This window comes from Podarcis erhardii (genome assembly GCF_964252035.2).
Source record: "Podarcis erhardii genome assembly, chromosome: 10".
NCBI classification, from domain to species: Eukaryota; Metazoa; Chordata; class Lepidosauria; order Squamata; family Lacertidae; genus Podarcis; species Podarcis erhardii.
Genome location: NC_138500.1, coordinates 36335626 through 36362899, shown reverse-complemented (window position 1 = coordinate 36362899; position 27274 = coordinate 36335626). Strand labels below are relative to the sequence as shown.

The window sequence follows — 27274 nt, the reverse complement described above, 5'->3', positions numbered from 1 at the left end:
CTACACATCAGGCAGCTGCAACTGTACTTTGAAAAGTGCAAGTTGTTTGCATGCATGTCAGTGGGGTGCGAGGCGTCTGTATGCAGTTGAGTGCTGGATTTGGCCTGGGAAAATGTCTCTGTGTGTGCAGTTTAAGTAGATTAATATTTGCTGCAACCTGAGAGGTGTGGAGGGCATCGGTCTTACAATATTTACTGTATACAACATTGCAGGCCTCCTATAAAACATCCTTTATAGCCAGTGTGGTGTAGTGGTTAAGAGTGGTAGACTCGTAACCTGGGGAACCGGGTTCGCGTCTCCGCTCCTCCACATGCAGCTGCTGGGTGACCTTGGGCCAGTCACACTTCTCTGAAGTCTCTCAGCCCCACTCACCTCACAGAGTGTTTGTTGTGGGGGAGGAAGGGAAAGGAGAATGTTAGCCGCTTTGAGACTCCTTTGGGTAGTGATAAAGCGGGATATCAAATCCAAACTCCTCTTCTCTTCTTCTTCTTCCTTGCTCAGCACAGTCCCTTGCAACAGGGTTTGACAATGGCCTACACTGCAAGATTGTTCTATACTACTTCCAGAGCCCAAGTGTTGGGATTAATCAATGGACAATACCTTTATCCCATTCTGAGCCTGACTTGAAGTATTCAGTGTAAGCAACGCTGCAGGGCAATCAGATCTCTTCCAGATATAGCCCCTTCCAACCTTCATAATGGGCATGATGAATTGCATTTGCCTTGGAATTTGCATAGGTTTCCTTAGTTCCTACCTGGGAAGCAGCTGCTTTTCAGCATCCCTGTGTAGATTGTCCCACTGTTTCTGAAAAAGAGAGGGAAATCATGTATTCACCTGCCAATTTTACTATTTCTGGGAGGCAATGACACCTCTGATTGATGTGGGGCATGACCATGTCACTTAAAAAGCACAGACATCATGGAGTTGGCAGGGACCTTGAGGGCCATCTAGTTCAATCTTCTGCATTTCACAATCTCAACTCGTGGTATCCATCCAATTTCAAACCATACCAGACCCTTCTTAGCTTTGCAAACATACTAGCAGTTTTATTGCTGCACCACTAGGAGGATAGTGTGTGTGTGTGTCCCCCTCCTTAGATTTCTTTTTTTTTTTAAGTTGCAAACCAAGGTATAGGAAGAGTAACTGGAAAAAAATATGCCTCTTGCGTTTAATTTTCCAGTTTTTGCAGTTCGCACTGCATTTCATTAACCTGTTACATCTGCGCTTGAGGGTGTGATGCCAAATAAAATATTTTCATTATCTTGCATTTTAATAAATGTCAGTGAAACATTGGATGTTTTTCAGAGCTGCTTTCAAATGCTGGTGTCAAGGCCTTGATGGAGTCCTGAAAATAGTTGATGCACTTAATCACTGGCACGAGTTAGATGGCTTGTCAGAGAATGCCACGGGCAACTTGGCAAATATCTCTCAAGGTTACTGTGAGAAATTTGTTTCTCGGGGTGGAATTTGGGGTTGCTTACAAGGAGCAACCTTAGCAGCTAAAATAGCTCAGTGAGTATATAATGCAACCTTCTCATCCACTGATCCTAGAATAATTCATGCGTATATCATAAAGGATAGAATACTTCTTATTGTTAATGAAGTTCTTTTTAAAAAAGCGCCTATCAGAAATACTGATAAATAAATCATTCAAATATGCTGTCTAAGTTTGTATTCATACTGCATCTTTATCCAAGTTACCTTGTAGAGGCAATCTTCATTTTGTGCAGGGGTTCTGTTCCAGACCCCCACATGCGTCGGTGGAGCCTGCATAAGCCCACTTTGCCCAGCTCCGCCCCACCCCTCCCCTTTTCATGATGTCTTTATGACATTTGGGGGCTGCTTCCAGGTTCGACGCCATGCTTGTGTGCATGATCGCGTACCATTTGCATGTGCCTAAAGCAGGAGTTGCCTGTAATTTCATGTTGGTTTTTTATTATCATTTGAATTTAATATGTATTTCCAGAAAAATAGAAAATATTTAATATAAAATAACAAGTTGAAATGCGGCAGCTAGACTGGTGACTGGGAGCGGCCGCCGAGACCACATAACACTGGTCTTGAAAGACCTACATTGGCTCCCAGTACGTTTCCGAGCACAATTCAAAGTGTTGGTGCTGACCTTTAAAGCCCTAAACGGCCTCTGCCCAGTATACCTGAAGGAGCGTCTCCACCCCCATCGTTCTACCCGGACACTGAGGTCCAGCGCCGAGGGCCTTCTGGCGGTTCCCTCACTGCGAGAAGCCAAGTTACAGGGAACCAGGCAGAGGGCCTTCTCGGTAGTGGCGCCCTCCCTGTGGAACACTCTACCACCAGATGTCAAAGAGAACAACAACTACAGACTTTTAGAAGACATCTGAAGGCAGCCCTGTTTAGGGAACCTTTTAATGTTTGATATATTACAGTATTTTAATATATTTTTTGGAAGCTGCCCAGAGTGGCTGGGGAAGCCCAGCCAGATGGGTGGGGTATAAATAATAAATTATTATTATTATTATTATTATTATTATTATTATTATTATTGCCACACAAATTACAGTAGTACCTCGGGTTAAGTACTTAATTCATTCCGGAGGTCCGCTCTTAACCTGAAACTGTCTTTAACCTGAGGTACCACTTTAGCTAATGGGGCCTCCTGCTGCTGCCATGCGATTTCTGTTCTCATCCTGAAGCAAAGTTCTTAACCCGAGGTACTATTTCTGGGTTAGCGGAGTCGGTAACCTGAAGCGTATGTAACCTGAAGCGTATGTAACCTGAAGCGTATGTAACCTGAAGCGTATGTAACCCGAGGTACCACTGTATACTCCCGTGTGCCACCCTGAAAGTAAGGGTGGGATAAAAATACCAGAACATTTACCTAGAGGGCAGGAAGGGAGGGAGGAGGTATATGCTCTGCACACACTCCAGGAGAGCATCAGCAGAAGTGCTGGATTGGCTTTGGCAATATGCTCAAATAAGCCTGACCTCCTCATCACCTCACCCCCTTTCTCTCTCCCTTCAAGTAAGAGGCAGTGACTCTTACTTCAAGTAAGTGGCAGTGACTGCCAGGAAGCCCCGATAAGCGGCAGCACCCTTTCTCAGTGATCTCTCTTTACCCCAGTTCTTCTACCCTTAAACATGAACCTGAGGGGTAACTACAAGCCTATTATGAGTCAAATGTTCCCCTGAAATATATGTGTGATGCATTCAGAGATCTTAATTATCATACACAAAGCATATAAGTAGAAAACTGTACTTGCTGATCATTATATCTTTGACTGATATAATACGTAAACATGAAGGGTTTGTTTTCAGGTAGAAATAAGTTCAAATTTTTGGTTACATTAAAGCAGTCACAGTGTTCTCTCCCCCCCCCCTTTTGCTTCTGCACATAGGTACATATTGTTGTATGATGTGAAATTAAGAACCAAAGCTTGCATTTTATCCGCCATTCTCTTCAAGGTAATCAATATGTTTTAATTTGTATCTTGTCTAATAACTGATAAAAGTTGTTTTCGAGATTTTCACTCTCAGTAAGTAGGTAATGGTTCTGGCAATAATGGCTGTAATAGTGTGTGAAAGCCTCTCACTAGCTCGGTTTGCAGAGCAATCTCTTTAGTGGGTTAATCCACCAAAAATAGGGTTCTGAAACATTTGGAAGTGAAGGAAGGAAAGCTGCTAGGAAACAAGGGTGGGCCTGAAGTCTAGAAAGCTCATAGGCAGATTTCTGACTTGCTTGGATAATCAGCAACTTAAAATAAACCAAGTCAAGTCTACTAAGAGCTATGAAGGAGAGCAGCTGAGCTAGGAATTCCATCTGTGGGGATTGAAGGATGCTCCAAAAGGGCTTTGGCAAGATGAAACTGACTGCTGCTTCTGTCTGCCTTTGTTTCTAAGAAGAAAGGAAATTTGGGAGGCCTCCTCCCACCCACAAAATATACAAACTATATAGCTAGAGGCCATATATTGTGTCTGCTATTGTTCTGTTTCAGTATGATGAAGATGTGTCTTGAGCTGCATAACCCCAAATAAGCTATGAAAAGGCATGACAGAAGTGGAAATTCCAGCCAGACTGTTTGATTCAAGGTGGTAGTTGTAGCCAAGCAAGGACCACCAAGTAGGCCTCAGTCCACTTTCGGGTGGCTTTCAGCATTGCAGCTAGCCCAGTATCTCCTGACTCACCTACCCTACCCTGCTGTAACCTTTGGATTGGGCTGACACCAGCATCAGTAGTTCCATAAATGTGTTGTTGCTTGCATAGGCATATTGGGGAGCAGGAGTTGGCTGTAGCATGTAATGTTGGAGGGAAGGAAAGAAAGGAAAGCGTCTCTGGTTTGGCAAATTCTGGTTAAAATGGGAAGGATGAGTCACAATAACCCCAGAGCCAACATATGCACTAAGCTTAAGGAAAGATGAATGATAGAACTGCCTGCTACAAGGAAATCACTACAGGGAAGAATCTAGCAATTTGTAATTTCCATCTTTCAGTTGGAAATTATTTCAGCCACTGCCAATTGATTATGTCTAACTCTTCCACTCATTTTGCGAGTGGCTCCGCACTTATGACCAGTGGACCACAGTATCCCTGAGCCCTCTCAAATTACTCCTGGAGGCAGAACATTTGAGAACTCTTGTTCTAGCCAACTGGCCACTTAAGACTTATGTCTGGTTTCAGATCTAGATAGTAAGAGTAAATTAAAACTTTAATTAATAAGCAAGAGAGATTCCTGTATGTGGCCATGCAGTATTTGTGCAAAGTAATGATCCCACTTATTCTAGGCTCAATAAAGCAAATGTTTATTCTATATTAACATCTTAATTTTTTAATATGAAGCACTACACATTAATTAATGTGGTTTTAATGGGTATAAACTTTTGTACAGCTTTGGAAGATTTTAATAACTGTATAATTTTCAGTCCCTCTTTAGAGTTTCACTACCACATCCTAAAGCAGATTGTGACTTTGCACAATATGAAACAGATATATTAATTCCTGGCATTGATCTATTCACGGATTACTACAGAGCTGATGTTGCAACAGTTGTTGGAAGCCTGACTTACGTTATATATGAATTGCATTGTAACAAGCAGAATCTAGTAGTAAGTTCTCATAAAGTATATATAAGACATTTGTAATTCTTTTAAATGTTGAAATGGGTTATAAATTTGGTCTGTAGTTTCACTTGTATACTACTCAAGGAGCATGAAGCCAGTGTATAAGGTTATGAAGCTTGTTTAGTTGAATACCTAATCCTATGAATGTTTACTTGGAAGTACAGTATGATTGCATCTCACATTGGGGTTCTGTTCCAGAGGCAGCACACTTATGCAAAATTACACATAGACAAAAGCTACTGACTGGCATGGGGTGGGGGTAGGGGACCCTCATATTCAGGACTTCCCAGTATGTACTTTCTGCTGTCTCCGCTGTCTCCATTTCATTAATGATGTTTTTGAATTTTTAAATCAGATCTTAACATTGCTATTTATGTTTTTGGACTGTACATAATTTTGTATGCAAGAGAAGGTAAAAAAAAGTGACAATCAGATCTATAAATTAAGAAGTATGAATCTGCTAAGCTACAATGTATGGATTGAAAGCTCTTACAAAAGCCTTTGGCTATATACAATTAAGTTTTATGAACTATGAATAAATATTAATAGAATTCTCTGGTGTCTTTGCAGATTTTGCCACTATTCACATTGTATCAATACTTGGTTTCTGAAATTTGTCGCAATGCAGCTAAAAGTATTGAAGGAAGAATTCTCAAGGTAATGTAACAATATAACAGTTAAGCAACACATTCAGTTTTTCAATGATTGCTTAATGTAAATTGGTTACTAAATTATTATCTACTGCTGAATTTATTTCATTGGAGAATAGTAATTTATAACTAATTGGAGGAAATGAGCTGTTTTTTGGTGAAATGAAACAACTTTTTATCCTCAAACAGGAAAAACCCAAATGGCCTTTTCCTTTTTTATGCTATCTAAGTGGTGTGATTTCTTCCCATATGTCTCCAGTAACATAGGAATCCCAAGATCACATGGAAGGGACAGCTTGATGCAGTTAAGGAGCTAGCATCATCTCCTTCTGAGAGCTGGGGATATGCAACTTTGAAAAAGAACTGCATCATCAATAACAAATTTAAGATCCAAACCCTGCAATTCACAGAATGAATTGCACTACTGGCTCTGTAAACCCACTGGAAGCTATAGCATTTCCCTCACAAAAGCTGATTTGGTTGTGTATAAATCTTTGTATGTAGAGTTGTCACTATTGTGGACATTTAGTGTAATACTAACCTTTTCTTTAAAAAGATCAAAGTACTTACAGATTTAGGATTTTACTCTGATGCCTTCAATGAACTATGCATTCTCAACCGTGGAGAGAAAGTCCCCTGGAAGCTACCTGCAATCTATAAGCTTGTTCCAAGACTCCCGGTAAATTTTTTAAAACTTGATTTCATAGCCTAATATGTCAGAAAATACATTCTCCCTTGCACTTAAGGTTCACTGTGAGTTCTTTGCAGGGTCTTTTAGAAAGGACTTGCCAGGATTCCCTTTCTAGGGGAGGGCTTGGTCTCGCTTGCTTTTGATTCTTCCAGCTTTTAAAAATAGTTTCACACCCTGGATGAAAGGGTTATTTAACTTTAACCAGGGATCTGCCATAGTGACAATCAGTTGGAGAGCTAACACAAAAGAAATAATGATGTGATTGCTAAGCATAGTTGTGAATAGGTGTGTGTCAGTCTGTACTTTTTCTATGGTTTATTACTGTAGATCATGTCATGAGTAAAGGTTGGCATAACTTGATATGAAAAGAGATCCCCATTATGATATTTCTTGACCCTGATACTAGTCTTATCGCAAACATGTCCTGAAAGGCATGGAAGAGACATCCTGAACTCCTAATACTTTCTTGTAAAGATCAGCACTTGTAATCTAGTTACCAGTAAACCTCCTGTTAAAGAATGGTTGCCACACAGACAAATACAGCTCACTAGGATTATAGTCCTTTAACTTTTAATTAAGCAGAATAAACAAAATGGAAAATAGGAAACCCTAGGAAGAAAGAGACAATAGAACAATAGATTTATTGGAATTACAGGAATTGCTCATCTCAAAAAAACAACAACAACAACCCTCCCTTCTCCATTAGAATGTATTGACTAGAATTAGTACAGAACCCCTAGATTTTCAGTAGTTAGTTAGCTCTCCAATTTACCTCGTGGGATGCTGGAACCAATAGGATGGGCAACGTCCTCATCACGTGATGCTAGGCAGGAGCAAAGACTTTTGGGAAGTAGTCTTGATTCCCTCAGTTTTTTCCTCCTGCCTGACCAGCAGTCTGTTCCTCCCTGCTCTCCCCTTTTTGTCAGATGTCTAGCTTGTACTTAAAGAAAGTATTTTCTGCTTTTCCTTCTGCTTTTCCTTTGCGGTGTTTTTTGTGTTCCCTTTGATTCCTCTGTTTCCTTCATATTTATATATATAGGTCTCTGCAAGTTTTGATTCATCACAACCACTCCTGACAAATACAAATCTACAGGTAAGAAGTTGGTTGTATATCTGATTCATACACCAGACTGAGACTCAACTTGAATTGGTGCACATTCAGTTTTTTACTTTGTTACTTCAGCAGATAATATGGAAAGGAAAGTATGTTCTAACACAAGATGTAGTGATTGCCACCAACTTGGATGGTGTATTTATTTATTCAATTTCTGTGCCACTCTTTGTCCCAATCGGGACAAAGCACCATTACAAAACACTTCAAAATATCATGAAGACAATAAATCTAAAGCACCACTGTTATAAATATTGAAGTCTTAACACTCAAAAATATTGGGTCCCTGGGGAATGAATAAGTTTAACTGAAGTCTAAAGGCCAGCAATAAAGGGGGACTAGGCAAATTCATGGAGCGCAAGGTAGTACAGTGGTACCTCGGGTTACATACGCTTCAGGTTACATACGCTTCAGGTTACAGACTCCGCTAACCCAGAAATAGTGCTTCAGGTTAAGAACTTTGCTTCAGGATGAGAACAGAAATCGTGCTTCGGGGGCGCGGCAGCAGCAGGAGGCCCCATTAGCTAAAGTGGTGCTTCAGGTTAAGAACACCACTGTAATATACATATACAGTGGTACCTCGGGTTACAGATGCTTCAGGTTACAGACTCCACTAACCCAGAAATAGTATCTTGGGTTAAGAACTTTGCTTCAGGATGAGAACAGAAATCATGCTCCGGTGGTGCGGCGGCAGTGGGAGGCCCCATTAGCTAAAGTGGTGCTTCAGGTTAAGAACAGTTTCAGGTTAAGTACACACCTCCGGAACGAATTAAGTACTTAACCTGAGGTACCACTGTATAGCTTCTAGTCGTGATGGCTATATTGCCTCTAGTATCAATTGGCATACTTCTAAATAACAGTTGCTGGAGATCATGATTGGGAGAGTGGTGCTGTGCTTGTGGGTTTCCCAAAGACATAGTGAACAAAGAACACTGTCTTAGATAGACCTGATCCTGCAGAGCTTTCATGCTCTAAATCTGCAATCCTAACTCCGCTTACCTGGGAGTAAGCCCCATTGAATTCAGTGTGACTTAACCTTTGAGTAGACATGGTTAGGATTGCAGCCTAAGCTGTTGAGGACAACTTATTTAGCCCAGGGAGTTGGATATATCCTGGCCAAGCTGTTTGGGAGTGAATCCTCCTTGGAATGGCATCACCACTCTTACATACCTGTGCACCTTGAATCTTTCCAGTGCTAAATGATAGGGCATCCTAGAATCATGTACAATGTAGCAGAATGGCACAGTCAAGATGGATTTGAAATCTGAGAAGGGGTGCTGCCTTCTTTCTGGGCATCTTTACATTCAGGCTACCTGCCAGTTTACTGCCACCTTGGTTGGTTAAGAGGATACTTCAGAGACTTCTGTATTGCTACACAAAACACTAGAGAGTACTGTCATTTTGTGTAGGTCATGAGTGCAACTTTTCATGCTGCTATCACTATGAGGTTCTGCATTTGACTCAGTGGGTTCCATGCATCACAGAGGCTTCTGGGTTTGCATCTTTCCCCTTGTACATCGCAATGTTGCACCACATGTTGCAAGTTTCCACTGACAACTTCTGACTTGGAAGGCATACCACACCAAATTACAGTTAGAGGATTGATTATAAGATTGTTGCAGCTTAAGAATCCTCAGGATAATTCAAGAGGGAGATACCAAGTTTAGAATTTGTCAAGTAACTGGCTAAATGTCACTTTGATATTGTGGACGTTCAGTTTGTCACTAGTGCGTAGTTATGTCCCTATAGGTGAGTTACATATTTAACAATGTTGCTATCTGTATAGTACATTATAGTAGCACTACTCGCACTTCAACATCTGGGAGTCACGATAATGTAGTTTGGTTCAGTAGTAGTTGCAGTTTTGATTTGATTTTTTGTATGACTTTGTTAGGTTTAATTTTTGCTTCTGAGTAAGGTTGCCATGAAATTAAGTTTTAGAAAAAATGAAGCATGTCCGTATATTTTTATGAAATTTCCTTTTTATTTCAAAGGCATTAGAAGATGTATTTAACAGGCCTGTACATTCAGCCTGGGCTGAAGAATGTGAACCAAGAATCATGGATAACTTAATGTTAGTCAAAATGCATCTTATTATTTGCCTCTCTACAACATTGAACTGTGTTCCTGAAAAAGTGACAAGAACAGTGTATTGTATGGACAGTGAAATCTTAAGAAAGGCAGGCAGAAACACTGATGCTTTCCAGAAAGGTACTGGCAAACAACAACGCGTGCGCTCTCTCTCTCTGAATTTTATTTTCACTCATTTAAGGTTTATAAAGCTTATAATGTCTGTGTAATGATTTTATTACCTTGCTTAGTATAATATTTCTTCTTACTAGAAAATACCTTGTTTAAAAAGTGCATGTACTGCTAAAGTCTATAAAAGGACCTAAATGTGCTTATCTTTGGCTGGTCATAATTTTTACCATTTTAAAGTTTTTATAATTAAAGTTTCAACTTTATTTGAATTCTTCTATATGTTATCTCCTGTAATGCTGGCAGAATGTACGGGCTTTAAGCCCATACCTATAGGAATTAAGAAAAAACACCTCTAAGAGTGGTCTACTTCCTTCCCATCCAACACAACCCAGAACAAAGAGGAAAAGCAGTTTCCCTCCAGTTCTTCTGTCTTCTGCATCAGAATCCATCAGAAGTGTTCAGCTCCACTTAAAATAACCTGGGCCAGCTTATCAAGTGTTGTGATTTCTCATTCTTCCATGAAGAAGAGTGAACTGTGTGACTCTGCTCATCCTAAAAATGAATAACCTTTTAGATGACATCTCCTGCCTCTGCTAGGAAGAACAATGACTAAATTCACAAAAAATATAGGCTTGGATCCATTTACCTCAGGGTCATAAATCTCCAGAGGTTATATTAACAAGTTCTTTGCAATACCAAAGGGAGTAGTCTCCCACCTTCCAGGGAATTGGACAAAACGTATTTTAATGCTTCAGAACAAGTATCAGACACTCAGCAGAGTGATATCCATTTGATAGTATTTCTGCTTCACAAATAAATGTGGGATGTGGGTGGGGAACTCATTTTAGATTTGAAAGGCCTAAAAAAATCCATCGGATTTCAATCCTTTTCTCCCTATTTTTTTGAAAGTCACCAACAGTCAGCCAGCAAATTACATGGCACTAATAATAGCCCATACATTCTAGAGTTGCACAGGAGATAACGCAAAAAGAACAACTCACAGGTGAGCACCTGGCTGCTTTCTGTGCTACTTTGTTTTGTTTAATTGCCTCAAATTTGACAGTGCATTTTATTCTTTGCAAAGGTTTTGTGCCTGGACCTGAAAAGCGAGACAGAAGTTTTATGATTTTGGAACTTGAAAAAAACAAAGATATCTTAAATATGGCTGTGCTAAAGGTAACAGTGTTGTTTTAAATGTGAACATATATATCCATAATTGCACTGCTCAGGAGCAAATTTACGCATACTTTGGCCAGTGCTCCAGTTTCTCAGTTGGTGGGCATGGCAGAGGATTTCTGTGCATGTTATGTGGACTGGTATTGGGTGGTGGTTCCCTTGGGAGGGGTGCTGGGTGTTGGGTCTGGCTTCTCCTGCAGCTTTGGAGCTGCCTGGTTAGTCAGTTGCCTGCCAGTCACGTCCTGGCACCCCTAAATGTGGGCTAGTTCTGAGGTAAGGGTATATGTTAGAGCTTTAGGCAGAGAGGTGTTGGCCCTTTGCAAGAAATTCAAGCCATGTCTTCAAAGAAAGAATTGGGAACACACTCTTAAGTGTGCTCCTGATTTTTTGCAGCCGAATGTTGGCACTTTGAGAATTAGGTTCCTTTTTCTGTCACTCTGTAGTGTGACAGGAAAAGGTGCCAAATTAAAAAACAAACCAACAATGAGTTTGGGCTGCAGAGAAAGAAGCAGGAACACACTTAGCAACACCACTCATCCTCTGGTCGAATTCAGTTCCTCACCTCTGCTATAGTCCCTCAGCTGGCAGATCTTCACTATACTCTGAATTAATGTAGATCAAGGCTGAAATATATTTTTATTTCATTCCACTTCTTCAAGACAAAGTCCCATATAAAACCACAACCAAAACTGGCTCCCAGGCAATGGACTGGGAGCTGGTGACTAGAACTTAACATCTGATGATAGATCTCATGCATTTTTGTGATATGTATTCAATTATAACCTACTAAAGATAAAATACAAAGTAAGAAATAATTATTTACTCCCTGTCTGTCAGCATTGGCTACTGTGGCCTACAAATGTGTGCAAAGTATAGGACAATTGTGTTTAAAGAATCAAATGTATAACTAGTCAGTACAACTGTTAATAATATTCAAGCATTTTAATGAATGTCTAGGATTCAAATATATATCCTAAATGTTGTATCAGAAGCATTCCAAAATTGTGGATTCCAATGTAGAGTAGGCAGTAAGATTTTTCACGAACTTCTTATTAGTTCTTTGTAAACTGTTCAGTAATGGTGATCTATTATTTTAGGGGATTTTATTGGCAGAAGCTGAAGAAAGGATTAATTCAGTTCTCGAAATCATACAAAATAAATATGGCACATTGCTTTATGAGTGTTCAGCTTCAGAATTGGAGACTGTAATTGAAGCTAAGCTTCAGCTTGCAGCTATTGCTCAGCAAAGACTTCAAACAGCATTCAGGTAAAAAAAATAATCCAGTTTTCAGCAGCACATTCGTTATTTCCACTTCTTTTTAAAAAAATTCTAGTGTAAAAACAGTGTCATTATGTTAACATTTTTTTTTAAAGAAAAGCTGACTTTATCCAAAATGGGACAGTGGTCTGGAAATGCTTGTTTTCAAGAACAGTTGAGACCATTGGCCCACACACATACTGTGCTGGTTATAATCTGTGCTGATAAGTGGGCAGTTTGGTATCCATGTGCCTCGCTAATGGCTGGGTGGAGAAGGGGTGGATTCAGGAGGTAACAAGATGCTCCCACACAGTCACATTGAGTTAAAGCATTACTGACCTAGGTGTTGGTACTGTCATGGTCCAGGAGCCAGGAGACATCTCCAGAATACGTTCCAGTCATGACAAAAAAGTATACTATATGACTATGCCCTAGAACAGTTGGTCATGGAACTGACCTGAGGGGCAATGATCCTGCACTTAATCTATAGTAGCACTCAGAATCTGGTGATGATGAACCAATTGTTGATGTACTGATTGTGAACAGTGACCAAAATGCTATCAAATTCAACTTTTAAAATTTATTTTATTAAATTTCTCTCAGGCTTCCCCCTAAAGAACCCAGGGTGGCAAACAACAAAGCAGCAAAATGTTAGCTATTTCTGTTAAAAACTCCTGTGGTTTATACTATGTTTCCCCATGAATACAAACTAAATTGATGGCAGCTGATGTGGGTACCAGAACTATTGCTTTAAAATAGGAAATACTTAAACTTCTTAAATGTTTAATGATATGTTTGCTTATCACAGTGCTGCTTTGGCCTTTTCTGCAATAAAACTTCTTCAAGATGCAACAATTTTCAAGAAATCACTTGATTCAATTAAAAAACCAGAGAGAAAAATAGAGGTATGTGTCAAAATATCTTGACAAGTTTATGATGATAAGTCACACAGAGCTAAAAAAATAAAAGTGCCTTAAAGTTATAGCCAACTCTGGAAAGCATATGTGATCCTTTTAGATTAATACATGTCTATTGTGTATTGCAACCCATTTAACTAGAAGCAGAACAATTGTTTTCATAAATAACTCAATATATGTACTAGATTACTTTACATTTTTCTGTACATTAATGATAAATTATTCTACAATAGAAGAATTGAGCAATGCACCATGTCTTTTAGATAAATGGTGATATAATTTATGTTGAAGATTCCAATCTGCTTCACAATGTAACAGCACGAAAACATATGAATATACATATATGGCTGAGATGTCGTTTGGCATTAGTGACTGCAATGACAGCACAGGCGCGAGGCATTGAAACTATGAAAGGTAGTATTTGACCTTTAAACTACTGTTAATTTGTTGGGGTGTTGGGTGTATGCTCTGTGGAAGCTCAGTCAAGTGGTTCAGCTAACCACAGAAAAGAGAATCTCTTCACAGATTCTTCACTCGAATCTACAGTTCCACCAGATAGCCTTCAACAATTTCTGCAATCTCCTACTGCAACCCACTTAGCATGCTGTAACCTGAGCCCTTTTATACACAGTTACTTGCCAAATCTGCCCAGTAACACAGATAAGAGAGTCACAGGATGCCTGCAGCTGCATTCTGCAGAATGAATCGTCTGCTGACTCATGGAGAATTAACTGCATTCCTTAACATAATTCACCAAGATGTTTTGTCCTACTTGCCCAAACACTTTTACTGTGATTATGACATCGTTCAAATAGGTTCTTCCTACTTAGGTAGCACTCAACTCCAGCTGCATCTTGCATGCACTGTATATAAAGCTGCATTACTAAAAGCAGATGTGGCCTTCCTTTTAGTACATTTTAGTACAATCAGGCAGCACTACATCTGTGCTAAATCACTATAGTGAAGGCAATGCAATGCTCACAGGATCTTGATCATGTTTGTCAATATCTTTGAGTAAAAAAACAATAGATGCTAATATGCATGCTTGAAATGTTATATTATTAACATATTAAATGTTCCATTATTATTTGTCAATATTACGATAATTGAAAATTGTATGTGCTGCTGTTTGGGAAAATAATGTGTGTACTGATGGAGGTGCATTTCTGCTTATTTGAGAAAATGAATTGAAGGAGTGCTCAAGTCTGATTGGTGAAGTACAAATGGAAGCGGAGGAATTCAATGATGTTGAGACACTTGCCGAAATTACAATGCAAGCTGTTATGCTTGGCCTGCAAGAAGGAAAACCAGTGGCTGACATTAAGTGTTGTTTACAGGTTTGGACTCAAAACTGATTTGTGAATTCTTTCCCAGTAAAATTGGTGTAAAAAACATTACTTCTGACACAATTCATGGATTTATTTTAGTTAGTGTCTTAATATAAAGTGTGGTGTCCAACTAATTGTTATTCAGAATAGACCCATTGAAAGTAATAAACATGACTAAGTTAGATCCATAGAATTTTTTATTTTATTTTTTGCATTTTTCCATTCCATGGATTTGTTTCCTTTGCTGTGTCATTCTAGTTTTTATTATCACCTCTTTTAAACAACTAGTACAACATCTAATAGGGACACGGGTGGCGCTGTGGGTTAAACCACAGAGCCTAGGACTTGCCGATCAGAAGGTTGGCGGTTCGAATCCCCGCGACGGGGTGAGCTCCCGTTGCTCGGTTCCTGCTCCTGCCAACCTAGCAGTTTGAAAGCATGCCAAAGTGCAAGTAGATAAATAGGTACCGCTCCAGCGGGAAGGTAAACGGCATTTCCATGCGCTGCTCTGGTTTGCCAGAAGCGGCTTGGTCATGCTGGCCACATGACCCGGAAGCTGTACGCCAGCTCCCTCAGCCAATAAAGCGAGATGAACACTGCAACCCCAAAGTCGGCCACGACTGGACCTAATGGTCAGGGGTCCCTTTACCTTTTACAACATCTAATAGAATAGTAGGTACCTATTACAACCATAGAACATCTCTAGTCACGTCCTATCATATGAAGACTTCCCAGCTTGTCTTTCCTTGACATCCTAGATTTTCATTTAATTTTGCTGCATCTCCTTGGTTTGTGTTTCCTCCGCCTTTTGAGAAACATTTGAGAAACACTCCGCTAGACTGTAACTGCACATGAATGTATTCTGTTATGTTTTTATAGACTGTAATCAGGTTACTTGAAGAAAAGACTCTGATTTCTCCACCAGCTTCTTTAACACTAGTGCAGAGTATGCTTCTGCTGACTGACATAATGAAAACACAAGCAGGGGAGGATTCAGATAATCAGACATCTAAAACTGATCAAATGGATGTATTAATTATGGCACACACAATTGTTGTCCAACAGGTGAGTGCATTCTGATGATTTAATGCTAGTTTAAATTTGTCATAGAGTTTACTGTCTTATTATGGTGTAAAGGTATACACAAGTCCATGCAATATGGAAAGACCATGCTGAAGTTCTAGGGGTAAAAACAACAACTCCAGCTGTCTTTAGTGCCACACTATGTGTGGTATTAAATGTGAGGTGGGTGTTGGTTATTAAGTGGGAATTTAACTCTCAGTGTGCGAGGGAATTTAGCTCTTTCTTCCCTTGCTATAGTTCTGAGAAAAATCCCAGCGAAGGATTTCCTCTTTCCCAATAAAAATATTAGATTCATTAGGAAGACAGCAGGTGAGAAATGAGTTAAATTTCTACACCATGCATGCACATTAGATACAAGATGCATTTAGTGTCAGGTGTAGCTTGGCTCTTAAAATGTGATCATGTAGGAAGCAATGTCAAATGCCACGGGGCAAAGAATGGAGTCAATTTTGACTCAGCTCCCTGGGATTTAATAGGCTCAGTTTAGATGAGAGAAGGCTACTATTGGTATGAATCCAACATTTTTGGATCCCAGCTGTTCTCTTCAGAATGTAGGCTTGCAGTCATTGCTCATCAGCTGATAGGCAGTGAGTTCAAGCCTGTTGGATTGGCTGTGTCACTGAGCTTCCAGTGGGAAAGTAGGCATGAAGTCACTGTAAACTGATGGGTGGTGACATCAAGCTTGCTGATCAGCAACACTTCAAAGCACCAGCCAGGACTCTTTGCAAGCCCTGTGAGGTCCCAACAATCTTCATTTCACATCATTGTTCAGTTTGCCGCATAGGATTCTCCACCCTGACTTAAATCCGTATTCCTTTACTAGCTTGCAATGAACTGTCATAGACTGGCTGGATGCAGAAGAGTAGTGAGGGGCACCAGCTGTGGAATCCCCAAGGGAAGAAGACTCAGAGCCAGGGGACTGGTGGCGGGATGGCAATGAGTGGTCAGAGGGGGAAGAGGGAGCAGACTAGAAGGAGGTGTCGGAAGCTGAAGAGGTAACAGGGTTTAGAGAGCAGGAAGAATCTGTGGCAGAGAGCAGTCCAGAAGCAGAGGCAGAAGTGGGGGCTGGAGAGGAGGGGGGGCAGGAAGTAGAGATGAGGCAGGCTGCTGAAGAAGCCAGGGGGTCTCCCTCTCCTGGTGTGACCAGCTCCCCTCCCACCTGGTCTCCCAGAACCAGAAGATGTATGAAGAGGGTGAAGCAAAGAAAGGCAAGATGATGAAGTCATAAATTGCTTGGGAAGAACATGGTGGAGAAGGAGACTTAGGGAACTGTGGGAAGGTGGAGAACTTCAGTCCTCACAACTGCCTCTTTGGGGCAAGATCTACTGGGTAGAGTTTCTGTGCTCATTAGGCCTGGCCTCCTTAGCTGTCTTTTTCTTTGAATAAAGAGTTAACTTCTCTGATGCTGTGTGAGTTACTGCTGACCTGCTCCCGACACCCGTTCCTGACATGAATGGAGCATTTGCTCCAGCAGCACAATCCTTAATAACTCTGAAATCTCTGAATGCAAAAGACCTAATAACTGACAATTGCAGGGATCTGTTTGTATAAGAGTAATGGGAATAGCAAATTTTCATTACTAAATCACACTTTTCAACAGTTATATATTTTGGGACAATTACTTGAAAAACCTACAGCTGATCCTACACTGACAACTCTACTGGAGCCTTTGAAAAACATATACCTGCCACATATCAGATTACTGGCAAAAGTCAAACTGAGAATTGGTAAGGAAATTTAAGTGTCCTACAAAACATTTTATTATTTATAAAGCACATCTGATATCCAGGTACTACAATATATTTCAGTTATATTTCAGTTACTATAGTTATTGTTGGCTATACTTAAATAATGAGACTAGGTTAGGAATATACAGTGGTACCTCGCAAGATGAATGCCTCGAAAGATGAAAAACTCGCAAAACGAAAGTTTTTCGTTTTTTGAGTTGCTTCACAAGACGGATTTCCCTATGGGCTTGCTTCGCAAGACGGAAACGTCTTGCAAGTTTGTTTCCTTTGTCTTGCAAGTTTGTTTCCTTTTTCTTAAAACCGTGCATTCACTTCGAGGAGCAACTCATAGCACGCGATGTGGTAGCCTTTTTTGAGGTTTTTGAAGACTTTGGTGATTTTTGAAGCTTTTCCAAAGTCCGTGCTTCACAAGACGAAAAAATCGCAAGACGAAAAAACTCGCGGAACGAATTAATTTCGTCTTGCGAGGCACCACTGTATACAGTTCTGTTTTTGTTGGCTGTCACAGTTTAGTCTAGGACAGGCTTCCTCAACCTTGGCCCTCCAGATGTTTTTGGCCTACAACTCCCATGATCCCTAGCTAGCAAGACCAGTGGACAGGGATCATGGGAATTGTAGTCTCAAAACATCTAGAAGGCTGAGGTCGCGCAACCCTGATCTAGGATGTCTAGGATTACTGCTCTTCAAATGAGAACTTGTAGTTAGGTTTATTGGTTTGTTGTCATCTAAATATTGCATTTACTATAACTTGCCTTTTTCAGCTGCCTTGCATATGCTCACATATAGAACTATAAATATATCTGCAGTCAATTTAGTGCTAATGTGAGATATCTCAAAATATTGAGATATATAGTGACATTCACAGCATGTTTAATTTTTGATGTCAGCTACTCGGACATAATTTTTTGGCTCTTAATTTTTTTAAAAAGAAAATGGAATGTATTTTATTTTTCACAATATTTGATTTTTGTTCTTCCTTGGGTAACACTTTCTTGCAAGTATTTCTTGATTTCTGTTTCTTGATTTCTAGCGCATACATTGACTCTAGAATTATCTTGCATGTCTAAACCACAATCTGAGTTCCAATGGGTAAAAGCCCTCCGGCATACAGAAACAGCACTGGACCTATGTGCTGCTTCAGTGAGACGAGAGTTTGATCTGGAAGCAGAACTTCTTTTTCGGAAAGGTACGATAATATGCAGCTCATATCCCCACAGTATTCCCATGCCTGTGTCATATACATTGTACATAGGGGCCTTAGAGGGCATTATATTGTTCTTTTTTTAAAGAAAGAAAAAATAGGTGCCCCCCCCCGATATCTTCATATGCCGCCTGGTTGCAAAACATTGCTATTGAGCATTTTCTGCATTAGCTGGTCAGATTAATTTGTGTGTCTCTTTTTTCTATTTAGGGAAGATAGAACGACAAATTGATTGTATGGGTGTTAATAAATCAACAGTAGCTGTTGAGAGTTTGCTGGATGCCATAAAGTTAAGTCTTGGTAGTTACCAAAATTATGGGTAAGCAGCTGTTCAAATTCTTTTACCTGTGTGTTTTGAATTGGTGTTTTCATTGTCCTTTTCTAGTAAAATAAAGGCTAACAGATACCCTGCCCCCCCTTACTTAGAAGCCAGGCCTCTTATTTATTTTACAAAATTTATATACCACTTGATTGTAGGAAAACCCCCTCGAAGTGGATTCAGTACTCACCCCAAGTAAGGATGCCTAGGACGGATGCCCTTTTTCTACAGTGCAACTTGTAAATTGTGTTCTGATCCACCAGCTCTGATGCACATCTGGAGCCCTTGTGTGCGTTGCTGAGCTGTGGTCTCAGAGAGGCATGGTTTTTTTTAAAAAAAAATGTTGGTTAATGATCTGAATGTCTGGATTTCCCACCAAATACACAGACAATTTCCCAACATAGCAAGGGTACATCTTGAATTGCTCGGCATGCTATGTGCAAATCCTAAGGAAGGTTTATTCATGAACTAAATGGAATGTCAGGTTTCTTGGATGTAAGGGTGTTTACACACAGAGGCTCAAAGTGGATTTCATGCATCACAGGTGTGCATGTTTGTTTATTTGTGTCATCCATGTGCCACTGTTCTCATCCAAGAGGCAGTCCTCACTTGCCCTCCATTTAATTTGGATTTTCCTAATCCACTGATAATGTGGTAAAGGGAAAAAAAATCCAATTTAAGATTGCATTTAGTGTAGTGTGGATACATTGAAGTGCATTGTGTGGGTGTTTCTCCTGCATTGTGGTGACATGCAAAATGTCATGCCCCGGCTTCCATTTGCTTGTTGCCAGAGCACAACCTAGCCACTTCGTTTCACTAATGATTTGTGTAAAGTTATGTTACAAGCTTTGTGGGCTTGTTTGTTTGCTTTGCAGATTGATAAGAAAATCATACATGGAGGTAGCATTGCTATATTTTTATTTAATTACAAACAAGGAGGAATCTCCAACTTCTGGTTCACTGAAGGGAAGAACATTTAAACCAAGGGTATGTACCATTTGTCTTCGACTAAAGGCATGTGCATACAGTAGCTTTAGTTCACAAAAAATGCCTGAACATGGCCCCTGACAGCGCTCTAACCATATCAAAGTAAGTCCTATTGAATTTAATGAGGCTTGTTCCCAGGTAAGTGGGGATAGATCAAGCTTTTTCTTTTGCATGAATTTGTCAAACATTTATTCCCAATGAACTATGACAGCTATGTTGACCCCTGCAATCTCTTGCTTGTCTTGTGGAGTTTAGCAATCAGATCTATTGAATCACTACGTCCAAACCCCAATGAAGTACTTTTGTAGTTATACTAGTCCTTTATTATAACAACTGTTTCTTAATTGTGGTAAAAAACAGTCTCAAAAACAATGAAAGACTGTTTAAATTCCTGAACACTGAAGGACCTCTCCTATTTTGGACCCCCAGTAATTTTCCATGAATTAAGCAACTAAGTCAAATGTTTCAGCTTTGATTCTCTGTAGCTATGCACAGAATTTAGAAGTGTTGTAGTTTTATCATATGGGAACAACAACCTTTGTTTTTTATCTTCATTCATTTTAGCCGCCTTGTTGTCATGTTTTTCTGAATAAAGAAACTGATACCGTCTTCTTTGAGCATATATCACTCCTATCTCCCCTTTTTTCTCACTGTCACCACAAAAGAAATAACTGGATTATAAAGTACTGTAATACTTCTATTCTTCAGGTGCACATGTTTAGACCTGGCATGCCATTTACTCTACCTGCTTTTCTTTTTTTTTAATGCACAAATTTTAAGGGGCCAAGGGTATTAGAGGAAATGCCAGGAGGTGTAGCTTTTCATGCAAACAGAAATTCCCTCTTCTTCACAATCATTAATGATGCAGGAGTTCTGTCCTCTTTTGCATGTAGCTGCTGTACCAAGTTTATACCTCCAAAACAAGCCATCAGAATAGCTATTTCATTCACGATAGAGAGATTGCAGTGTAAGATCTTATATCCACTTGCCAGGGAGTAATTCTCATTGCACTCATTGGGGTTTACTTTGGAGTCAACATGCATAGGACAGCACCATAAAGAAATAAGAATATTTTTTTCTTCATGACGTTCCAGAAGTTTTTACAGTATATTGTGTTGTTTAAAAATGCTTTCCCATAATATATTGATTTCCCTCCCCCCCAACCCCCCCTAAATTTGAACTTGTGTTAAATTTAGGCTGTCAGCAGACATCGTGTTAGTTCGGAGGAAATTACAGCCCTGGAAATGTACAGGGTGCAGGCCTGGATTGCAATACGAGCTGCTGCACAGGTTTGGGGCTTATTTCTGTAATCTTACTTATATTTCTTTGACCTCCTGCAGAGAAAAAACCAAACATTCTACAGTTTACATTATAGGAAGGAAGAACGATAGGGTGATGATGGCAACACTTAACAATTTTCAGTGTAATCCTCCATTCTTTCAATATTAGTTAATATCTTTTGTATTTTTGGGAAATGGCAAAAACTTGAGCAAGAGCAACAATTAATTTCAGTAATATGACCATGAATGCTGATTTCAAATTGTAATTATAAATGAGTGAGGGGACTTCAATTTTTAAGTATCTCATGGCTCCCTGGGAGGGAGGATAAATGAGACTGAGTTCAGTTTAAAGGTGGATCTCCTTAACTCATAGTGATTCCCCAAAATTTGCCCTCTTCTGAATTTGGAAATGCAGTTCACCAGCCAAGCAATGAGTAGCAAAATGCACATACTAAGGTAAAGTGCATATAAAAATAAATTTATTCATGAAAATAACAGGGAACCCAGAAGCAGTTATTTCCCATACCTAGAATGCCATAAGACTCTGGCAGTAATGGAAATAGTCGTTAGCAGATTAATACACTGTATGGGCCTAGATTGAGAGGTTTTATGCTCGTGCAAATGCACCTAGGAGGTTAAAGGCAGTAAAGAAGGAACAAAATTACCCTACAGTTGCATTGCTTGCTTTTGGTTAAGTGCCTTATATGTATGCACGCCTGTCTGTCATGTAGTTAGGCACCTGTGTGATGTAGGTCGATATGTCTTGATTCGAAATTGCTTGTATAATAATTAAATTATCAGTGACAATGACATAGAACATTTCTACAGCCATTTATATTATATATTATATATATAGTGTATTTGCTTTTACTGCTAATTTTCTGATTTACAGTTTTAAAGCTAGTACATATTACAATGAGTTAAATCTGATCAAATACATCTTGATTCTAGGTCAGTGAAGCTATTCTGACTTCACAGCAATTAATTGGAAAGAAGCCTGTTAAATTGTATCACATGAGACAGAGAGCTCAAGAAAACATGCCGGAATTTGCTCTGCTGGACCTCAGTTCTTCCTACAAGGACTTTTTGTCTGGTATTTGTCTGTTAGCCTTGTGTTATTCTACAGAATGTATGTTATTGAGTGACTGAAAAAAGCCATACGAAGATGGCAAATTTGGCAGGTGTATTTTTAAAATATCTACTTTCACATATACCACAAGAACAGCACCTGCACAAAAAGGGATCACCATACTCCATAAGACATTAAGTATGAGTTATCATACAAAAGTGAGGTACAAATGCCAAAATAAATAGCAGAACTGTTTTTCTCTCTCCCTGTAGATGAGCACACAGTCATCACACCAGGCTGCTGCAAAATGTCTCTCCAACCTGCTCCCTCTGTTCAATCAGGGACCAAGCAGAGGAGGCAGGCTGGATAGTAATATGGGAGACAGTGTCCCAGAATGGGCAGGTGTGTTTCCTGTGTGCATGCTATGTGGCAACATGGTACTGTTAAGCCAAGCGATAGTCAATAAACTCACCACCCGTATCTCAGGTTGTGAGGTATAGAGTACTATGTGGCAGTGAAGTGTCAAGGTGTGTAATGTGTAAACCAGTGCCTAGCTAAAAATAGTATGCACCAGCTACTGCTGAGTGCTTTTGAGCCTCTCTTGGCACAGCATCCTGTGCCCTAATCTGTGATTGATGAATTCATAAATTAGCGCCTTTTAGCTCTATTTCTGGTTTCTGCTGCAGTTAGGAGGAGGAATAAAACAATCACAGTATAGGGGTTGAAATGAACACACAGCTGAGTAGAGTTTGACACAGAGAGAGCATGATCAAACAAGTGTCTGTTCCAAGACATATGCAGAGTGGATTAAAGTAATCATCTGAAACAGAGATTACCAAATCACTTATTACAAGGGAAAGCAAAAAGTTCTCGGGGTCATTAGCCAATGGAAGAAAATTAGTTAGGGGTTTCATTATGTTTTGATGCATTCCTACAGGTAATAAACTGGTCCGTACAAATCCCTCATTGGTTTAGGAGTGCTATTACATTGCACACTGTAGTAATTAATGGATCATCAAACTTCAGAAAAGATCTAAAGTACAATGGGTAGATAATATAAATAAAACAAAGCAAATGAGAAATTTTCCAATTTTCAACTGGTTTAAAATATGGGCTTGTTATAAGAGGCTACTAAGACCAAATATTTCACCACTTAAAATTGGTATTTGACTTTGAAATTGATATTGATCATGGTGTTAACATGTGAAGGGAAACCAGATCCCCCCCATATATATTTGTATTGAAGTATTTAGAGGATTTTTTGTTCCATGCACACTGATTGCACTGTTATTAATTAAGTAATAATCAACAATAAACCCACAATAACTAGAAATGTCTTGATGGGGCTCCATTGTCTTACAGTTGGTTTCAATTTATTTTGTTTTAAACTGTGCACAATGTGGAACTTAAAAAACAGCAACTAATTGATGTCAGGTTTTTGGTGTGTATTATTGAGAACTAGAATTGTGTAACATGTATTTTGTTTTCCAGAAGGATATGATGTTTGCTACAAAGTTCCCGTGATGACTTTGCCGCATGAAGATAAAGCAGAAAGTGATGGCGCTGAAAGCGCTCCTCTTGAAGACGTTCAGTGCAAATTGAAGATACCCTGGGTCCATGTAATTCGCTACAATACTTACTTAACCAGGCACTTGAACTTGAGCCCCATGCTTGGTAGGAAGTATTTCTTTTTAGGAAGACTATTGTCTTAGTGTGTTGTGCACAGACAACTGTTTTTCTGGAATTATTTCCGTATTGCTTTTAATCATGGTATTTAGTATATATATATATATATATATATATATATATATATATGCTTTCGTAGATTTTCACGGGTACAGGAATGCAGGTTTTGGTGTCCTCGGGTGTCTAGGCGACGAAACGTCGCCTAGACACCCCAACTTTTACACGGGAAGACACCCGAGGACACCAAAACCTGCATATATATATATATATATATATTATTGAAAATTTTCAGTGGAACAATAAAGTGAAAGAAAAAGGCACTTATAATACAATGCAATATGTAGCTATATAAGTAATGCTATTATTCCAATGAGTATACAATTGCTTTTACCTTAGTATTGACCGTCACCCTACATCCATCTCTTTAATATTATACAGTGTAATGGTGGGAGGGGCATCTCGGTCTACCCCGATGTAGACACTACTGAACTAGGTGGACCAATGGTCTCAATCAGGGTAAGGCAGCTTCTTATGTTCCTATAAGAAAAAGTAGGCCTGGTCCCACCCCAAACATGAGTATTCTTAAAATGCCTGGAGTGTGGAACAGTTCCCTGATCAAAGGTCCCGGAAAGCCTGGTGCCTAGCCTGTCAGTAACCATATTAATTTCGTAACAGATCTATATGACAAACTTTTTTACTGGAGTTAGTACGAACTAGTGATATCTGAAATGTCCTGGTTCAGAAAACAATGAATAGTAGTAGCAGTGGTGGTTGCTGCATATAACAGTATGGATTTTTGAGACATACAGAAACGAACAATGGCTTGCTTGTTTGACATCATTTGGTCCACAGCTTAAGAAAGAAAATGATGCAGAGTGGAGAAATGCAGAGAGATAAAAATGATACTACGAATAATAAGATCATGATTCGTTTGTTTAGTGTTTATAATGTGTGTGTATTATGAATTGGAGTAGAAATAGTCATGAATTATCTTTTCGTTGCAGCTGTTCCAAAAGCAGGTGCGGGCTTATTTGCTAAAGAAGATGTGCTGTTCACTTCAGTGTTTGACACAACAGTTACCCTGCGCTTAGCAGAATTGCATTCATTCTTAAAAATCTATCTGCTTATATATTCTGGCTGCTGCCTTCAAGAACCTCCGAAACAGCTATATGGTTTTGAAAAACCTTGCTATAGTATGACTGTGCTTGGAAAGGTAATTTGTTAATAGTACTTAAAATATATTTTTAAGCATTTACTTTCTGTATTTATGGCCCCTTCCTATGAAATATTAAAGACGTCTTACAATCAAAATAATACAGAATAATAAAAACCACGAGTGATTACCAACATTAGTGATACTCAGAAAAGGCCCATTCATTTTCCTGCCATGAGGAAAGCTCTTCAGAAATCAGACATATTGTGGAATTTTTGCTTGGCTTCTTCTGAGTAAACAAATGTGTATGGTTTTTCAAACAAGTTTTATATTGGGAGGAAAACTTGAACAAAGATAAACTTATGCTTAATTATTATAATTTTAGTCACTCTCAGGAGCACTGTTACCAAAAAGACAAACATCATGGAAATTACCTGCCAGCCTTGCTTGTAGCTCTGAGATGGACATTCATTCAGACAACAAGGCAACCAGTACTCCCATCAGGGAACTCTGTGTGCAGTGGTACCTTCCATCTTTGGAAAGGTCATTGAAAGAAGGGGAAACTATGGTAAGATTACAAAATTGGTGCTCTCTTTGAACTTAAAGCATGAACTCCTTACATGGAGTAAAGTAAGGCTGTGGGTTGTGCCTGATGCTGCATTCCTTTATAATTAAATCAAACACTGATTGATTTAGAATAAAAATACAAAAAAGCTAAACCATTTTAAGTAAATGTGGGATTCTTTAATTTATCTCATTCCCTTGGTTAAGGATTGGTCTCCTGCTGAATTAGTTATATAGTAAACCCAACACAAGAAAATACTTCTAGCAGACTGTTAAAGTAAATCAAACTGTTCACACTCTCACAAGGATCCAAAGGCCTATGTAGAAAGGTGTGTCTTAAGCAACCTACAGAACTAAAGTAGAGAAGATGTTTGATGCAGGGGGCTTCATAAGTTAGATAAGATTTTCTACATTCTGTTATTCAGCCAGAAGTATAGCAAAGCAATCTGCTGGGTGGAGAATAAGGTATCAGTTCTACAAATACATTTTCTTTGGTTTTTAGCTTACAAACATATAGTGTGTCCATCTATGGACTAATCTAAATGGCATTTCTACAAGGATAATAAACATCTAATCGAGGTGTTATTTCTATACCTATTTCTATTATATATCTTTCCTTTGTGTAGGTTTTGTTTGTCTATGCTTATAATACAAAAGCAGTCAAAATTACCAACATCAAGTCTTTCAATTCAGCCAATGTGTACTGTGGTTATTTGTGGATCCCACTGAACAGGTAACTTAATGTATTAATTTTGCTGCATGTTATATTGTATGTGAAAGAACATGTTTTTGTGCATGCTCTGGGTAGTTTGTGTTAAAATATTGCCTTCCACTTATTCTCCTCCAAAACCTCCCCCTTCCTCTTTTATTCTCCTTCTGAGAAGTTCAGTGAGCAAGAGGTCCAGTCCATGCCTTCTAGATTGTTTGTCACCATCTCTCTCTCCCCCCCCTCCCCATTTCTGTCAACCAGTGCCATACAAAAACACTGCTATAATTATGCATAAAGGGAAGCAAAGAAAACCATCTTAGTAAAGAATTTATTTTTATTACCCAAGGAAGTATATTTTCCTTTGTATGTATACAGTACAGTGGTACCTCGGGTTACGGACGCTTCAGGTTTCAGACTCTGCTAACCCAGAAATAGTACCTCGGGTTAAGAACTTTGCTTCAGGATGAGAACAAAAATCACGCGCACAGCGGCACGGCGGCAGTGGGAGGCCCCATTAGCTAAAGTGGTACCTCAGGTTAAGAACAGTTTCAGGTTAAGAACGGACCTCCGGAACGAATTGAGTTCTTAACCCAAGGTACCACTGTATTTATAGTGCAATTGTATTGTGTTAACATTTTTTTTCTTTTTTTTAGTGTTATTGCTGTACGTGAAAAGCTGTCTGATCTTAAGCTACAAATTGAAATGTTAATGCAAACTGTGAAGACTTCTCAATTAGAAAGTGAAACAGAGAGACATTCAAGTTCATCGAAAACCGTGGCAAAGGTGCCACTTGATGAAAAAACCAGGGTATATAAAAATTGATAATTCAGGAAGCACTCCTACAACAATCAATGAGTGTGGCATTTATTTGTATTTTGTGATGCTGTGAAGTTATGAAGAGTAACTGCACATGGCAATTGCAATAACTTCCATTCACTACAAGGCAGAATTAACCTTTCCTACCATACATTTTAACCATCTTCCATTTGCTTCTTCCTTTTCTATAGGGGAATTGCTAAAACATATAATACAGGCAATATGCTACGTT

At 39.2% G+C, this 27274-nt stretch overlaps 1 protein-coding gene across 2 annotated transcripts in view; it reads left to right on the top strand.

Annotated features, from left to right (window-relative positions):
• Positions 1-27274, top strand: part of CFAP54 (cilia and flagella associated protein 54) — a 109403-nt gene that overhangs the window by 77430 nt on the left and 4699 nt on the right. For both annotated transcript variants that reach the window (XM_081878172.1, XM_081878171.1), the window contains 24 exons: positions 1306-1512; positions 3375-3441; positions 4897-5079; positions 5665-5751; positions 6301-6423; positions 7475-7528; positions 9541-9757; positions 10833-10924; positions 12022-12191; positions 12991-13087; positions 13363-13513; positions 14279-14436; positions 15307-15492; positions 17111-17237; positions 18289-18444; positions 18670-18778; positions 19654-19765; positions 20962-21054; positions 21997-22138; positions 23606-23788; positions 24805-25013; positions 25339-25521; positions 26144-26250; positions 26880-27033. In XM_081878172.1, coding sequence (XP_081734298.1) covers positions 1306-1512; positions 3375-3441; positions 4897-5079; positions 5665-5751; positions 6301-6423; positions 7475-7528; positions 9541-9757; positions 10833-10924; positions 12022-12191; positions 12991-13087; positions 13363-13513; positions 14279-14436; positions 15307-15492; positions 17111-17237; positions 18289-18444; positions 18670-18778; positions 19654-19765; positions 20962-21054; positions 21997-22138; positions 23606-23788; positions 24805-25013; positions 25339-25521; positions 26144-26250; positions 26880-27033 — 3367 coding nt within the window. The remainder of the gene's footprint in view (positions 1-1305; positions 1513-3374; positions 3442-4896; positions 5080-5664; positions 5752-6300; positions 6424-7474; positions 7529-9540; positions 9758-10832; positions 10925-12021; positions 12192-12990; positions 13088-13362; positions 13514-14278; positions 14437-15306; positions 15493-17110; positions 17238-18288; positions 18445-18669; positions 18779-19653; positions 19766-20961; positions 21055-21996; positions 22139-23605; positions 23789-24804; positions 25014-25338; positions 25522-26143; positions 26251-26879; positions 27034-27274) is intronic.